The 17768-nt window shown below is 37.9% G+C and overlaps 1 protein-coding gene across 12 annotated transcripts in view; it reads right to left on the bottom strand.

Moving 5' to 3' along the window:
* Positions 1 to 17768, bottom strand: part of KLHL13 (kelch like family member 13) — a 134998-nt gene that overhangs the window by 101704 nt on the left and 15526 nt on the right. For 8 of the 12 annotated variants that reach the window (XM_038416013.2, XM_043491844.1, XM_043491842.1 and 5 more), the window contains one exon: positions 1785 to 1856. The exons of the other annotated variants lie outside the window; for them this stretch is intronic. In XM_038416013.2, the coding sequence (XP_038271941.1) occupies positions 1785 to 1856 (72 nt within the window). The remainder of the gene's footprint in view (positions 1 to 1784; positions 1857 to 17768) is intronic. 12 annotated transcript variants of the gene reach the window in all.

Raw genomic sequence — 17768 nt, 5'->3', positions numbered from 1 at the left:
GGCCTAATGGATAAGGGGAATCAGTAGGCGTGAGATCTCTTAGTAAGGTTTTAGTAAGGGTTTTGACACAGTCCTGCAAATTAGGCAAATGTGGTCTATATGAAATTACTATAAGGTGGGCACACAACTGGTTAAAAGACCGTAATCAAAGAGTAATTATCAATGGCTGGCTGTCAAACTGAGAGGGTGTATGTCTGTCCTTGGTTCATTACTATTCAATATTTTTTCTAATGACTTGGATAATGGAGTGGAGAGTATGCTTATAAGACTCTGGGAATGACACCAGGTTGGGGGAGGTATTGCAAGCATTTTGGAGGACAGGATTAGTATTCAAAATTATCTTGGCAAATTGGAGAATTGGTCTAAAATCAACAAGATGAAATTCTATAAAGACAAGTGCAAAGTACTTCACTTAGGAAGGAAAAGGCAAATTGACAACTACAAAATGGGGAATAACTGGTAGGCGGTAATACTGCTGAAAAGGATCTGGGGTTTATAGTGGATCACAAGTTGAATATGAGTCAACAATTTGATGCAGTTGTGAAAAAGGCTAATATTCTGTGACGTATTAACAGGAATGTCAAATGTAAGACACAGGAGGTAGCTGTCCCGCTCTACTCGGCACTAGTGAGCCTCAAGCAGGAGCACTATATCCAATTCTAGGTGCCATGCTTTAGGAAAGATGTGGACAAACTGGAGAGAGTCCAGAGGAGAGCAACAAAAATGATGAAAGGTTTAGAAAACCTTTCCTTATAGATCAGGTTTAAAAAAAACCTGGGTATGTTTAGTCTTGAGAAAAGACAACTGCGGTAGAATCTGATAAGTCTTTTAATATGTTAAGAGCTGTTATAAAGAGGATGATAAAATTGTTCTCCATGTCTAGTGAACTTAGGAGGAGTAATGTGCTTAATCTGCACCAAGGGAGATGTAGGTTAAATATTAGAGAAAACTCTTATCACAAGGATAGTTGTTCTGGAACAGGCTTCCAAAGGAGGCTGTGGAATCCCCATTATTGGAGGTATTAAGAACAGGTTGGATAAACACTTTTAAGGAATGTTTTAAGATTTACTTGGTTCTGCTTCAGTGCAGGGGGATGGTCTTGATGACCTCTAGAAGTCCCTTCCAGGCCTACATTTCTATGATTTTATATAAGGGACTCTAGAACCATTCCAATTATATAAAACATGATTGATCCCAAACAGAGTTTATGATAGAGTTCAAAACAGAAAGCAAAAAGGCTGAAATGCAGCTACTAAAACAATCTGGAGTTTTATCATCTTCTAGTATATAAAGAGAAGTCCTACCCTGAATCGGTTTCTCTACAAAGGTTGGGTTAATTTTCAGAATTTTGTTTAAAAACACCAGAATTTCTCCTCAGCCAACCCAGCAATCAAGTGTCTTTAGCATATTCTGACTGTGTTCCTGACAAAGAGCAAGAGCAGATCCAAAAGACTGGTACACTTAACTACGTAGACTGGGGAGGGATCGCAAACTGTTTCCTTGCATTTTACTTATAGAACTGCAAGCTTTTCATTTTGGAAAAATCATGTGCTCTATTTCTGAGGAACAAATAAACTAATAAAGTGAGTAGCATATTGTGTGCTGCGTGTTTTATTTCTCAAAACATTTGTTTTTGTTTTGGGAGGGCTTTTTTGTTCTGTTTTGGGGTTTTTTTCAGATTTCTTCAAAGTTTTCCAGAAAGAAACAAGGAATAGGTTTTCACAGTTAAGAAAAAAATCACACTGAAGGCACTCCCTGATTTTAGCTACTTATAAAAAACATACCTGTCATGAAGCACTGCTGACATCTCCCCTCTGAGCACAGAATGATCCATGCCGTCAAGGTCAGTAACTGCCCTGTTGACCAAATGAGAAAATATAACATGTAATTTTTAAAAAAGAGCAGCTACCCTAAAGTGTATTTAATATGAGGGAATTAAAAATGCAGTCACTGTTGAAGATTCATGAAGCCTATCTATTGTTTTGTTATGAAAAGGTGGCTTTTGTTTTAAATGGAAAGAAAAAGCACAACTGAATGACAGAATGAACAATAGGTCCATTATATAATTAATTTATTGCTGCACAATAAAGTGAACCATTACTTATTGCCATCATACTACCCCTCCCTTTTTATTTTTAAACATATTTTTGAAATTTTGTCCATCTTTTATAAATTTTCAGTACCTTGTTGAAGAAAAAGCCATTTATCTATATCTCAAAACTATAAATTACTATTCATGAACTAAAATGTCTCAAATATAAATATCTAAACAACACTATAAAAATAAATCGCCAATCCAGAGTAGAGATAGTCATCCCCCTAATGAAACACATTTCTTAGAACTGTGTTCACCCCATCTCGTTCACAAAATTTGAATGTATAGAAGATATTTAAGCAAGTTTAGCACAATTTTACTTTCAAATCCTCACCTATTCTGCCTGCATAACTGTCACTCTGGCAAACCTGAAGTCAAACAACTTTTTACAAGGTACTGCATTTAGATCCTGTGTGTGCAACAAGAAAGGACTGCTAAGAAACCGGTTAACCTGTTTGGTCACATTCTGCCCTGTCAACAATGAAGTAGCAAAAATGTTTTTGGAAGTCATTAAGAATATATTGCCTCATCTTAATATTTAAAAAACAAAACAAAAATTGAAATCACATCGTATAAATTGCAATTGGGGCACAAAGTCATGTTATATGAAATTGTTTTTAAATATCCATTTAAGAATTCTCTCCTAACAGAATCTTTGAGATGCAGAAAGGGCTTTCGTTAAAATTGTGAAAAACAGAATAAAAGAGCCATGTCACTCCTTTATTACTGTTATGGAACTTCAAAAACGTTTTCAGTTTAAGCTGTGAGTCAGCTGTAACTTTGAAGTCAGGGTTTTGGTAATCAGATCCACAATTATTTTTGTAGCATTTAAATATTTACCTAACTTTCTCAATTATTTGAGCTTCCTTGATCTGTGGGATACAAAAAAGGTATAGAATTTTATGTACAAAAAAATATATGTTTGGTATTTAAAATTATACCGATCTCTAGAACATAATACTTAAATATTAATGACAGGTTTTAGAGTAGCAGCCATGTTAGTCTGTATTTGCAAAAAGAAAAGGAGTACTTGTGGCACCTTTAGAAACTAACAAATTTATTTGAGCATAAGCTTTCACTGAATGCATCCGATGAAGTGAGCTGTAGCTCACGAAAGCTTATGCTCAAATAAGGTGCCACAAGTACTCCTTTAAATATTAATGTGTTCCTAAAAAAGTTACTGGGCAGCTTTAACATCAGATCATCAAGTGCTAACTTTATTTGTATTTAGAATACAATTGGTGCCTTTCTTGTACACATTATGTACAATATCACAGCATCAAATTTCAATGCAAGAATACAAATGAAGACCTGACCCCTTGTAGATTTTAAATACCTTTTTTTAGAATACAAGTTGGTAACTATCAATAAAAGAAACATTTTTATTCAAACCAAGAAATATCACTTCAGCTAATATCTTGCACTGCTTATTTCAAAACAAAAAACTAATTAAACTTTGGAAATGCAAGTTTATAATGGAAGAGCTAAATTTAATCTTACCCCATGACCTTACAGATTCTCATGCATGTGAGTAACTATGTGAGGAGTACCAGAACTACTCACATGTGTTTGCAGAATCAATTAGCAGCATGTAAAGTTAACAAATAAATGAGACAACTGTCTAATTATTTGCTTTTTGCAAGATAAGCAAATAAAATGTAGAAGACTGAGAATTTCTCAAAGTTTAGATTTCAGAGTAGCAGCCATGTTAGTCTGTATTCGCAAAAAAGAAAAGGAGTACCTGTGGCACCTTAGAGACAAACAAATTTATTTGAGCATAAGCTTTCATGAGCTACAGCTCACTTCATCGGATGCATTCAGTGGAAAATACAGTGGAGAGATTTATATACATAGAAAACATGAAACAATGGGTGTTAACATACATACTGTAAGGAGAGTGATCACTTAAGATGAGCTATTATAAGCAGCAGAGCTGGTAATAGGTCATCTTAAGTGATCACTCTCCTTATAGTGTGTATGGTAACACCCATTGCTTCCTGTTCTCTATGTATATAAATCTCCCCACTGTATTTTTCACTGAATGCATCCGATGAAGTGAGCTGTAGCTCACGAAAGCTTATGCTCAAATACATTTGTTAGTCTCTAAGGTGCCACAAGTATTTCTTTTCTTTTTTCAAAGTTTAGATAATTTTCCTAAAGATTTAATATCAAAAGGAATACCGATTTTTAATTTGGTTGTTAGCAGAGGTCTATTTCCAAACAAAGTGTCAGAGTATGGATTTTAGCCAAATCCTTTATCTCTGCACCTTTTAAAAAATACCCAAGATTGAATACACTTGTTAAAAACCCACAAATTTTCCCCCGATTACTTTACTCCCATTGCAATAAAAAGTATGACACAATCAGCATCTACCACCTCCCCATACCAACTTGAAATACTGCATGTTCATCTGTACGGCAGAAGACCAAAAATTAAAAAAAAAAAAAAATATTTGCCAGTAAACTGGCAGCTAATTAAAAATTGACTGGATTTTTTTTTTTTTTAAGACCAATTCACTTGGTTCAGGATATTGTATAGTTTAAGGGAGAGGAAATAAAAATTTTAGTACGTAAATTTTTTAATTTTTAGTATTCAATTCATAACATTTTAAACCTACAAGCTATGAGTAAAAACAGCAGAAAGAAAGCCTTTCTTCACTCTCCTCCCAAATATATCTAGCTCTCTTGCAACAACCAGCAGAATTTACATTTAATCATGCATGTGATACCATTAGGTAAGTAAAGTAATTCATCTGGCACAAAAGCCTCCAAAAATTGATGGAGATGCCTAGTTTTGACACTTTTCCCACAACCAACTTCTTTCTAAGTAAGCCCTAATACAATTTACCACAGAGGAATAATAGTACTGGTTACAGCAGGAGACTAAAAGTCAACTCACTTGGTCTGCAACTGCCTCTATCATTGAGTCACTGTGTGGCCTTCAGCAACGTACTCTCAGATTTCCTATGTTAAATGTTTATAGGCCAAATTTGTTTTAAACTTGAGTGCCCAACATCAGGCAATTGTGTAAAACACCAAAAACATTCAGAGGTTGTCAGTGCCTGAAGTCACCTCCCTGCGACTTCAGTGGCAATTTTGGACACTCAGAACCTCTCAAAATTAGGTAACTAAATAAATGGTTGACTTTTACTAACATCCAAGTTGTAAATTTTAATCTGGATGCTTATATACTTCACAGAGAAACTGATATTTCAATGTATGCTTGTGAAACAAATATTTCAATGTATGCTTGTGAAACACTTTGCATTCTGTTGAAAATGTTGTAAATGAAACAACAAACATGGTTTATACTCTCTAGATTGAATAAATGATGCCTTAAAATGTAAGTGACCTAATAAATAGGGCAAAAATCTGTGTCTTTAAACCAAATCATCAATGTTTACTAATGTGCAAGGCTAACTGGGTGAAATTCCCTACTGGCAAGAGGCAAAAAACTCCATTTTTGGAAAGATTTAAATACCAGTTAGCTCAATTTAATAAAGTGAAATAAGTTGTGGTAACATTTAAATGATGCAGAGATGAGAGAATCCCAGGTGGCAGGGGAGGGAGAGATTAGTTCAGGATTTATTCTGAATTCCTGATGTGACAATTCTGTGATTACTACTACAAGAACATTAATTTCTCCCCCTCCCCCTGACTCTTAGGGTATGTCTGCACCTCGTGATGCAACTGTAGCTTGTGTACACATATCCCAGATAGTTGTAATCCAGGGCTTCAGCACAACCTAACTGCCTACACGTCTACACTGCAAGCCTCTTACAGCAGCATGCAGATTACTTACAAAGCATGTCCCCCTAGCACAGGTACAAATAGCAGTGTAGATTGTGAGGGTGACGGTGCACTCCATAAAGCCTTATGGAAATATGCTTATGAATGTATATATGACATAACTGGAATATGTTTTAGGCTACATATGCCATGTAACACATCTCTGTAAAGGTTATGATCTACTGAATCTATTCATCCTATTTGTATGCATGTATCATTTTTGTATTCAGTTATGAATATTGGCTGTGTACTTGCTTGATTTTTAAGTAGCCTTAATAAAGCATTTTGTCAGCTTCTTGAGAAAGGAATGTGCAAATTAAGTGCTTCTTGATTGGGCACTTAATGGACAATGGATCTTGTAAGGCTCCAATCCACATAAGAAGTCTACACGCGGATGTTCAAGATAGCAGTCATGGTTCACATGCTACCTGTAAGTTCCGAGTCATGCATGGACATATGACTTGCCCATGCGACTCTAAAACTCCATCTTGTAGCTGGAATTCTACACAGGGGAAGAGAGGGGTCTCCACCCACAAGAGAAAGTCTATTTCAGCCCATGGGAGACCCCTCCATTTTGTCTTCAGCTGGCTCAAGAGATAGCCTCTCCACTCCCAAGGATACCTGAAAGAAACTGGAACAAAGGACAGCAACTACAGGGGATGTGAGTGATTGCTGAACCCAGACTAGAAGGAGAGTAGCCTGTAAAAGGAAGTTTACTGGAACTCCTCTGAGGGCAAGGTTTTATTTGTATTCAGTTTTCTTACTGTATTAGGCATAGACTTGCGTGTTTTATTTTATTTTACTTGGTAATTCACTTCGTTCTGTCTGCTATTACTTGGAACCACTTAAATCCTACTTTCTGTATTTAATAAAATCACTTTATTTATTAATTAACCCTGTGCATACCTCTCTATCAGTGTTATAGAGGGCGAACAGTTTATGAGTTTACCCTGTATAAACTTTATACAAAATAAAAGATTTATTTGGGGTTTGGACCCCATTGGGAGTTGGGCATCTGAGTCTTAAAGACAGAAACACTTCTTAAGCTACTTTCAATTAAGCCTACAGCTGTGAGGGGATGTGGTTCAGACCTGGGTCTGGGTTTGCAGCAGGCTAGCAGGTCTGGTTCAAACCAGGCAGGGCAATGAAGTCCCAAGATGCCAGGGCACGAAACCAGGGGCAGAAGTAGTCTCGGCACATCAGATGGCAGTTCCCAAGGGGGTTTCTGTGATCCAACCCGTCACAGTGAGGCACTCTTTAGGCAAGTAAAGACATGCCTGAACCCTGTGGTTATGTGTCCTACACATCTCTCTACAAGCACAAGCAATGTCTCCTCTGTCCACACAGCTATTTTTAGCCGCGTAGTGTCCAGCTGCCACAGTCCTTCCCCAATGCAGGGAAAGGCTTCAGCAGCTACTCACTGCTGAAGCCTTTCATTCATGTGTGAAGTTATACCCCACGGTGTGGACGCAACTTGCTTTTCACTGTAACACATAGCTACATGTACCCTATACACTGCCAATAACATGCACTGTAGACCTCTACCTTATGTAATTATCCAGGGGTAGAGGCACACTTATATAGCCCGAGTTGAAGCCCACATTGTGGTACCCAGCTAGCTCGATTCAGCTAATTTGGATAGGTCTACACACCAGGACTTCTGTGCAGGCATGCCCTTAGGGCTGTAAGAAAAATTTCAGCTAGCACTCAAGAGATTGTTACTTTCATTCAAATGGAGGCCAACAATATACCAAAATCCTTTTTTTTACCATAAAGTATTCAAAAGGAACTGTGAATATTTTCTCCATCATCCTTACATGTTAGCAGTTAGTGTCAAAGATCAGTGTCTTAGCTACCATGAGATAAATCAGATAAATAAGCTAATGTCAACCCTGTATCTAATTCTCAACTCTAAGGTATTCTTGAGTTTTGGCGAATGCCAAATTCTTCATGTCACTGAAAAATAATTGTGACTTTCACATAAGCCATGTTGGGATCATAAATAGCTTGCAATTTTTTAATCACATCCTCTCTTGAGCGATGAGGAAGGAGAAGAGGGGAGAGCACCAGGAAGGAGAGGGCAGGGGGCAGGGCCTTGAAGGGAGAGGAGCAAGCAGGGACAGGGCCATGGGGAGGCAAAGCATGGGTGGAGTGTTGGGGGAAGAGGTGGCACGGGGTTCCAGTTTTCAGAAATTAGAAAGTTGGCAACCCTAAGAACATCTCCAAAAGCCATGTTTCTTTGACTTCAACACAGCTAAATTTGATCTATTTCAGTTGACTACTGACAACTCCTTTCTGGTCTGGACAAATGCCACATTGCCACTCTGCCCTTAAATTCATTTAAACACTGGTGCAAACATCTTCCTGGATTGTCATCTCATGCACTATAACCCTCATTCTGTGTATCCCTCCATTGGAGCCTCCTCTTCCACCACATGAAGAATGAACTATTTGTATTCTGTATTTAAGCCCTTAGGGCTTAGCTCTGCCCTATTTCTTACATGGTATGGAGTCATCTATGCCCTATTCTGCCACACCAGTGGTGTCAGCCTTTATTTTCCATTAGTCAAACTGTCCAACAAGCATTGTCATGCTTTCGCTCACACAACCCCTTATATATGGGAGGAGCTCCCTTTAAAAATCCATAAATGCATTACATTATTCTTTTTCATATCCCACCATAAGTCATCTAGGCTGTGGTGCCTTCTTACAAGACACTTAATAACGAATTGGCAGCTGGTGTGCTGTTATGGCTACTTATTATCGTTATAATGGCCTCCTCCCCCACCTCCACCTGTTCTCTCTTATCTTATACTTGGTTTGTAAACTCCTGGAGGCAGAAACGGTCTTTTCATTTTGTTTGCACAATGCCCATGAGAGTGGGATCATAAACAGCAGCTGATATCTCCAAACACTACTGTAATAACTGAACAATGGGGCTCTCTGCAGGTTGAAGAATACTGAACTGTATTGGAGTACACTTTTCATATTTACGGGCTAGATTTTTTTTTTAAATGAAAGATTTGATTCTGCAGAGTTTGAAGATTCAAGAGTCCCACTTGCCCAGAGCTAGTAGATTTTTCAAACTGCTATGTAGCCTGCCTTTAAAAAAGTAGATTAACTCAAAGTCTCTTTCTGCTTTAATTACAATGGTCATTTAATTAGTAACAGTGATTTAAAGATTAGAAATAGAGTAAAGCCAAAGTACTTTTACAAAAAAAGATTGTTTTTAGCTTCTCGTTCTTATATCAGAACCAGGAAAGCCATGTTAACGTATCACAGGCAAGAATCACAAAAGCAGGCAAGTGGTAACTATTAATGCAGCACTTTATATTTCCAAACCCTGTACAAATAATTGAAAACATGACAAGAGCTCTAAGTTGATGGCTGAGCACTCCAACAGCATAATAGTAGTATATAAAGATTTAGATCCTTTTCTCTTACAGAGGGTATTATGTTCTGAAGTCAAACGTAAATCCTACATTGCATTATGATACTTACTGTGTCAGGTCACTTAACAAGGACTACTATGGAGACATGAGAAGCAAACATTTTCAAAACAATTTTACCAGCAGCTATAATCTTTGGAGGTTTTTCACTACCACTTTCTCCTTCAGTAAGAGGAGTGTGTGAAATTAAGATGCACGATTTTTTGAAACAGTTTTCTCAGGATTTCTCTACTAAAGATTCAAAAACACTGAAGTGTGCTTCCATCTGTGCTGCGATAAGCCAAGGTCTAAAATTTAAGGAAGTGTCTGGTGTTCACTAAAAATCATCAACAGACTTCACAGTCCACACTAAAGTGCATACAACATATGTACAGTCAATTCAGATTTCCTCTTAACATATAATGCTTAACAGATATTCTGTTGTTCACAAGTGATATTTCAGGAACTAAACACCTAAAATTTTGTTTTACTCTACTACAGTAGTCCACTGAACTGAGTTATATAAAACCTTTTTTTTTATTAAGATGGTACATATAATTTTAAATAAAGTTCTACATAAGCCATTACATTAAAAGCTAGTTTTTACAGCGAGACATTTTTGTTAAAGCAAATTTAAGCATCCAATTCATTAAGTAGTTCAAAGTTGAATTATTAATACCAAGGACAAGAGTTGGCACTGAAAACAAAAGATAACAATGTGAACAACAGACCTTTGTAACCCTTGTTGCCTGCCCCTCTCCTCATTGTATGCTTTGAAATCATCCAGTACAGCATCATGAACATTCCGTAATCCAAAAATCTTTATTTCATGGTAGATGTAGCAATCTTACATATAACAAAATAAGCCTCAAAAACTGTTTAATAAACAAACAATACACACTTTGTGCTGCCATGGAATACTAAAAGCTTGAAATTGCTCGACAAATCCAGCTGCTATGCAGTATTTGCATTTGGTCTAACACAACAACATGCTCCTGGGCTGCCGAGCTAAAAATTGGATTATTTCATTGTCTAAGTACGTAAGCGTCTGTACCCTAAAGGATCTTGGCTTTCAAGTAAATCCATGTCTGAGAATCAGACTGCATAACTTGAACTCTACAACAGCCAGTCTGGCAATGAGAAACATCAGACAAACCAAATAAGTCTGCTCCTCTGTACAAATTTTAAATGAAGATTTACGCAAAATAGATGTTTAAAATGAAAACTGCCTGCTTATTCACACAGCAACCAAGTACTGAGCTGTAGACAGACTCCATACAAAAAGTAGAATGGAACTTTTGTTTCAGACTGTGCTATTTCACTCAAATAAATCAATAAGCTTCAGGCATATAAACAGGGCCTGTGGGAAATACTCTGAACCTGATTTTAATCTACTTTTTTTAAAATACCTCATTGCTTGCAAAGAAATCAGGTACTTATGTACTAAATGAAGTTTAAACTCAATTTTACTACATAGATTGCTTTCTGAATATACTAGTGTTTTCAACTGGCAGTGCAGAAAACTAGCAATCACGAAACATCCCCATTTAAAATGGAGAGATTATCTTGACAGTATTTTTGGGACCATTATTCTACTAACCTTCTAAACCAAGGCAAACCAGAAGGATTCACTTTATGCAGATGTAAGGGGTGGGCGGAGGAAGGGTTTTATTAAGTAATGCTTTCCCTTATGAGCAGTATTGCCAAGAAGCCCAATCAAAAGTGGGGACTGCTGCACTAGGCCCTCTAGAAACACGCTGGAAGACGTATATGGGCCTTGCTTCTAAGGGTTTAGAGTTGAATTTATATTTACCCATAACCCCATATTAATCCCTGACAAACTTACCCTTTCCTAGCTTCTTTGCCCCCCAATTTTTCCTATCATGCTTGTTTGGGCCACAAGACTTTGAGTTGTCATAAAATCATACAAATGTGGAGCTGAGAGAGACCTTCCACCCTCTGCTGGAACAAGATTAAGTATACCTAAACTAGTGGTTCCCAAAGTGAGGTACCCAAACCCCCAGGAGTCCCCCATGAACATAAGAACAGCCATACTGGGTCAGACCAATAGTCCATCTAGCCTGATATCCTGTCTTTCAACAGTGGACAGTGCCAAATGTTTCAGAGGGAACGAACAGGACAATTATCCATCCCTTGTCATCCAGTCCCAGCTTCTGGGACTCAGAGGCTAGGTACACCCATAGAACAGGGTTGCATCCCTGACCATCTTGGTTAATACCCATTGATGGACCGATCCTTCATGAACTTATCTAGTTCTTTTTGAATCCCATTATATTTTTGGCCTTGACAACATCCCCTGGCAATGAGTTCCATAGGTTCGCTGTGCATTACATGAAGCAGCACTTCCTCAAGTTTATTTAATACCTGCTGCCTTTTCATTTCTTTGAGACCCCTGGTTGTTGTGTCATGTGAAGGGATAAATAACGCTTCCCTATTCATGATTTTATGAGACCTCTATCACTGCCCCCATTAGTCATCTATTTTCTAAAATGAAAACACCCAGCACTTTTAATCTCTCCTCATACAGAAGTAATTTCATTCCCTTAATCAATTTTGTTGCCCTTCTCTGTACCTTTTCCATTTCATATATATTTGGGGGGCAGGGATGGGCTGACCAGAACTGCACACATATTCAAGGTGTGGTTGCACCCTATACAGTGGCATTGTGATATTTACTCTATTATCTACTCCTTTCCTAACAATTCCTAACACTGATAGCTTTTTTGACAACTGCTCCATACTGAGCGGATGTTTTCATAGGGTTATGCGGGGGTTTGGAGTACTGCAGTAGGGCACACCAGAATGGTAATCTGTAACTTACCGCTTGCAGGACATGATTTTACACCACATTTTTCTTTTGGTTCGAGAGTCTTATTTTAACTATATTTTTTAAATAATAAAGTAACCTAACTAATAGAAGAAAAACATTAAAGTTTATGAATATTAAATGAAAGGGGTTTGAGAAATTTAATCAGGTGCCAAAGGTGTCCTTTGCAGAAAAAAAGTTTCACAGCCACTGATCAAGACCATCCCTGACGGGTGTTTTTCCTATAGTATTTTACCTCTCCCTTTCCTCCTTGGCAATTTTCAAATTTGTAATATGGCACCTACCCTTCTATAGGAAGAACAGGGGGAAATGGTACTGAAATATCTACTGCTATAAGCTACTGCATATGTTGCCTGGCGGGGACAAACCCAGGACTCCTACTTCTTGGACCATGCAGTAATAAAAGGCAGAGTCTTTACTGTATGATGAACTTTTCAATTGGGTGTGGGGGTGTAAGAACACAAGAACAGCCATTCTGAGTCAGACCAATGGTCCATCTAGCCCCATAGCCTGCCTTCTGACAGTGACGAGAGCCAGATACTTTGGAGCGAATGAACGGAACAGGTCAATCATCAAGTGATCCATCCAGTCCCACCTTCTGGCAATTGGCAGTTTAGGGACTCCAAGAACGGTGCTGCATCCCTGACCACCTTAGCTAATAGCCATTGATTGACCTACTCTCCATGAACTTAAGTCAGTTCAAAAAAGAATTAGATATGTTTGGCCTTCACAGCATCCCCTGGCAACAAGTTCAACAGGTTGACTGTGAGTTGTGTGAAAAAGTACTTCCTTCAGTTTGTTTTAAATCTGCTGCCTAGTAATGTCATTAAGTGACTCCCTAGTTCTTGTGTTATGAGGAGTAAACAACACTTCCCCATTCACGTTTTTATAGATCTCTATCATATCCCCTTTAGTCATCTCTCTTCTAAGCTGAACAGTCTTTTTAAACACTTCACATGGAACCTGTTCCACACCCTTAGTAATTGTTGCCCTCTCTGTACTTTTTCCATTTCTCATACATCTTTTTTGACATGGGATGACCAGAAATGTACCCACTTTCAAGGTGGGAGCATACTATGGATTTATACAGGAGCATGACAGTTTGCCTTATTACTGGTCCCTTTCCCAGTGGTTCTTAACATTGTTAGCTTTATTGACTGCCACTAACCATTAAGTGGATGGTTTTAGAAAAATATCCACAATGACTCCAAGATCTCTTCCTGGGTGGTAAGAACTAATTTAGATCCCATCATTTTGCATGTAGTTGGGATTATGTTTTCCAATGTGCATTACTTTGCATTTAACAACATTGAATTTCATCTGCCATTTTGTTGCCATCACCCAGTTCTATGAGATCCCTTTGTAACTCTTTGAACATAAGGATGGTCATACTCGGTCAGACCAAAGGTACATCTAGCCCAGTATCCTGTCCTCTGACAGTGGCCAATGCCAATCCCCAGCGGGAATTAACAGAACAGGTTCCAAGTGATCCATCCCCTGTTGCCCATTCCCAGATTCTGGCAAACAGAGGCTAGGGACACCATCCCTGCCCATCTTGGCTAATAGCCTCCTATTGACAGACCTATTCTCCATGAATTTATCTAGTTCTTTTTTGAACCCTGGTATAGTCTTGACCTTCACAACATCCTTTGGCAAGGACTTCCACAGGCTGACTGTGCGTTGTGTGAAGAAATACTTCCTATTGTTTGTTTTAAACCTACTGCCTATTAATTTCGTTTCGTGACCCCTAGTTCTTGATTACGAGAAGGAGTAAACAACATTTCCTTTCTCCACACCAGTCATGATTTTATAGACCTCTATCATATCCCCCCTTAGTCTTCTCTTTTCCAAGCTGAAAAGTCCCAGTCTTATTAATCTCTCCTCACATGGCAGCCTTTCCATACCCAGAATCATTTTTCTTGCCCTGTTCTGAACCTTTTCTAATTCCAATATATCTTTTTTGAGATGGGGTGACCACCTCTGCACACAGTATTCAAGATGTGGGCGTACCATGGATTTATATAGAGGCAATATGATATTTTCTGTCTTATTAGCTGTCCCTTTCTTAATTATTTCCAACATTCTGTTCACCTTTTTGACTGCTGCTGCACATTGAGTGGATGTTTTTAGAGAACTATCCCCAATGACTCCAAGATCTCATTCTTAAGCGAGAACTGCTAATTTAGACCCAATCATTTTATATGTATATTTGGGATTATGTTTTCCAATGTGCATTACTTTGCATTTATCAACACTGAATGTCATCTGCCATTTTGATGCCCAGTCACCCAGTTTTGAGAGATTCTTTTGTAGCTCTTCACAGTAAGCTTTGGATTTAAACTACCTTAGGTAATTTTGTATAACTGCGAACTTTGCCACTTCACTGTTTACCCCTTTTTCCAGATCATTTAAGAATACATTGAACAGCACTAGTCCCAAATACACATCCTTGGGGGCTTCACTATTTACCTCTCTCCATTCTGAGAACAGACCATTTATTCCTATCCTTTGTTTCCTGTCTTTTAACCAATTACTGATCCATGGGAGGACCTGCCCCCTTATCCTATGACTGCTAAAGAGCCTTTTGGGATAAAAAAAAAAAAAGCCTGTCAAAGGCTTTCTGAAAGTCCAAGTACACTAATATCCACCGGATCACCTTGGCTAACATTTGTTGACCCCCTCAAAGAATTCTGATATTGGTGAAGCGTGCTTTCCCTTTACAAAAGCCTTGTTGACTCTTCCCCAACAGATCATGTTCATCTCGGTGTCTGATCATTCTGGCTTTTTTTATTATAGTTTTAACTAAATTTATCTAATACTGAAGTTAGACTAATGGTCATGTAATTGCCAGGATCATCTCTGCAGCTGTGCTCTTTTTTTTTCCTTTAAACTCAGCATTACAGGGGCTATCTGCCAAAGGAATAGGTTACATACCTATTAGTTAGTAGTTCTGCAATTTCATATGAGTTCCTCCAGAACTCTTGAGTAAATACCATCTGGTCCTGGGGACTTACTACTGTGTAACTTATCAATTTGTTACAAAGCCTCCTCTATTGACATCTCAATCTTGGAGAGTTCCTCAAAATTTGTCACCTAAAAAGAATGGCTCAGGAATCTCCCTCACATCCTCTGCAGTGAAGGCCGATGCAAAAAATACATTTACCTTCTTCGTAACAGCCTTGTCTTCTCTGAGTGCTCCTTTAGCACCTTGATCTTCCAGTGGCTGCCCTGATTCTTTGGCAAACTTTCTGCTTCTGAGGTACTTAAAATTCACCATTACTTTTGTGTCTCTTTTGCTAGTTGCTTTTCAATTCTTTTTGGCCTTCCTAATTATACTTGACTTGCTAGAGTTTATACTCCTTTCTATTTTCCTCAAAAGAATTTGTCTTCCAATTTTTAAAAGGATGCCTTTTGACTCTAATAGCTTCTTCTGCTCAGTTTAGCCATGGTGGCATATTTTTGGTCGGGGGGAAGGGGAGTAATACATATTGTTTGAGCCTCTAATGATGTTTTTAAAAAGTTTCCATGCAGCTTGCAGGCATTTCACTCCTGTGACTACTTTCTGTTGAACTAGCTTCCTCATTGTATAGTTCCCCTTTTTAATTTAAATGCTACTTTGGAGGTTTCTTCAGCATTTCCCCCCCTAAATTAAGAAGTGCCTCTCACCTTGTGGGTTCTAGGACTAGCTTTTCTAAGAAGTGATCATTAATGGTGCCTAGAAAATTTATTTCTGCATCCCATCCTGACATGACACGTACCCAGTCAAAATGGAGATAATTGAAATCCCATTACTGGGTTTTCTGGTTTTGTATCTTCTCTATTCTCCATGAGCATTTCACAACCACCACCACCATCCTCGTCAGTAGTACAGTCCTACTCCTATACTCTTATTATTCAAGTATGGAATTTCTGTCCATAGTCTCTCTATGGTACTGCTTTATCCAGTTAAGATTTTTACTGTATTTGACTCTATGCTCTGTCACATATAGTGGCACTTCCCCATCAGTGTAACCTACTCTGTCACTACTACATATTTTGTACCCTGGTATTATCATGTCCTACTGATTATCATCGTTCCACCAAGTTTCTGTGATGCCTATTATATCAATATTCTCATTTAATACCAGGCATCCATCTTAGTATGTAAACTTTTTGTATTTGTATGCAAGTACTTATATCAAATGAAGACAGACAACTAAATATTGACAAATTTTTATAATCTCCCTGAGAGTGTGTATTTATAAATTTAAGTATGGTCCTAATGACTTATTAATGAATTCTTTGATCAGCAATATTACACATTTTTGATTCGTAAAGTAGAGCAAGTTTATGTGGCAAGATGTATGAAAACCTTAAACTCAATATTTTCCTGCAGATTTTTTTGTTGGCCCTGCTGCTAATAAATTTGAAACAATATTTTTAAAAAGTTTAACGGGAAATATGCTACAGAATATGAGGTACTTACATACACATACATCTTAAATGCTCTGCAGAGAGTCTTTGCTTTTCACCCACCATAGGCTTAGATCAGTCAAAGAGCTATCGCAAGAGAATCCACAGGTCACTTGCTGGATGATTCTCTGCACCCTGAAGTCTTTAAACCATGATTTGAGGACTTCAATAGCTCAGACATAGGTGAGAGGTTTATCACAGGAGTGGGTGGGTGAGATTCTGTGTCCTGCGTTGTGCAGGAGATCACACCAGATGATCATGATGGTCGCTTCTGACCTTAATATCTATGAATTTAAGTCAACAGCTATATCCTTATGAATGCAGTTTCATCTGATGAAGTAATTTTAAAAGGTATATCAGGAAAAGACCACACTAAAATGGATCCCACTGACAAAGGCATGATTAACTGAATAGTCCCTTTTAGAAAAAATACACTGCAGCAAAACCACAGAAATGGTAAAAGGCTTTTAAAAAAAAAAAACCAACCAAAACAATTATCTCTGCTAATTTAAGGGAACTGAGAGTTGGGTTATCTTATTCCCCAGAGTGCAAGACAAACCAATATTGATGAGCCACGTGCTGTAAGAGAATACATCTTTAGTTAAAAGCAACAAGGAGTCTGGTGGCACCTTAAAGACTAACAGATTTATTTGGGCATAAGCTTTCGTGGGTAAAAAACCCATTTTTTCTTCTTTAGGTAGTTACTAAAATTAGGAACAGCCAAAAGATCCAATTATTCCAGTCATCAAATTGAATAGCTTGTATTATGCATAGCATAATTAGAGAGATATTGGAGAGACAAGGAGTATGAGGTAATATCTTTTATTGGACCAACTTCTGTTGTGAGAAACACAAGCTTATGAGTTTTACTGTCCAACTTGTCAAACTCCCTTATCTACTGATTACCGTTAGCCACAGCTGAAGTAAAGCTTCAAACAGTATTGCACAAATGAGTCTCCTAATTAGACATGGGCAGATATTAAGGAGAATGAGGAACCCAAATTCAGATGTCAAACTCAATGAGTGAACCAGAGCCATAAGAACAGAATGCAATTTCATGCATTTAACGTCAAATGTCTTCTTTGCACAATTTTAGGTTCAACGCCATCCATCTAGCTCACTCTTGATCTAGCATTAAAAAAAGCTGTGAATTTAA

This window comes from Dermochelys coriacea, chromosome 9, assembly GCF_009764565.3.
Source record: "Dermochelys coriacea isolate rDerCor1 chromosome 9, rDerCor1.pri.v4, whole genome shotgun sequence".
Classification (NCBI taxonomy): domain Eukaryota; kingdom Metazoa; phylum Chordata; order Testudines; family Dermochelyidae; genus Dermochelys; species Dermochelys coriacea.
The sequence above is the reverse complement of the archived record's forward strand: the minus strand, read 5'-3'. Positions and strand labels throughout refer to the sequence as shown.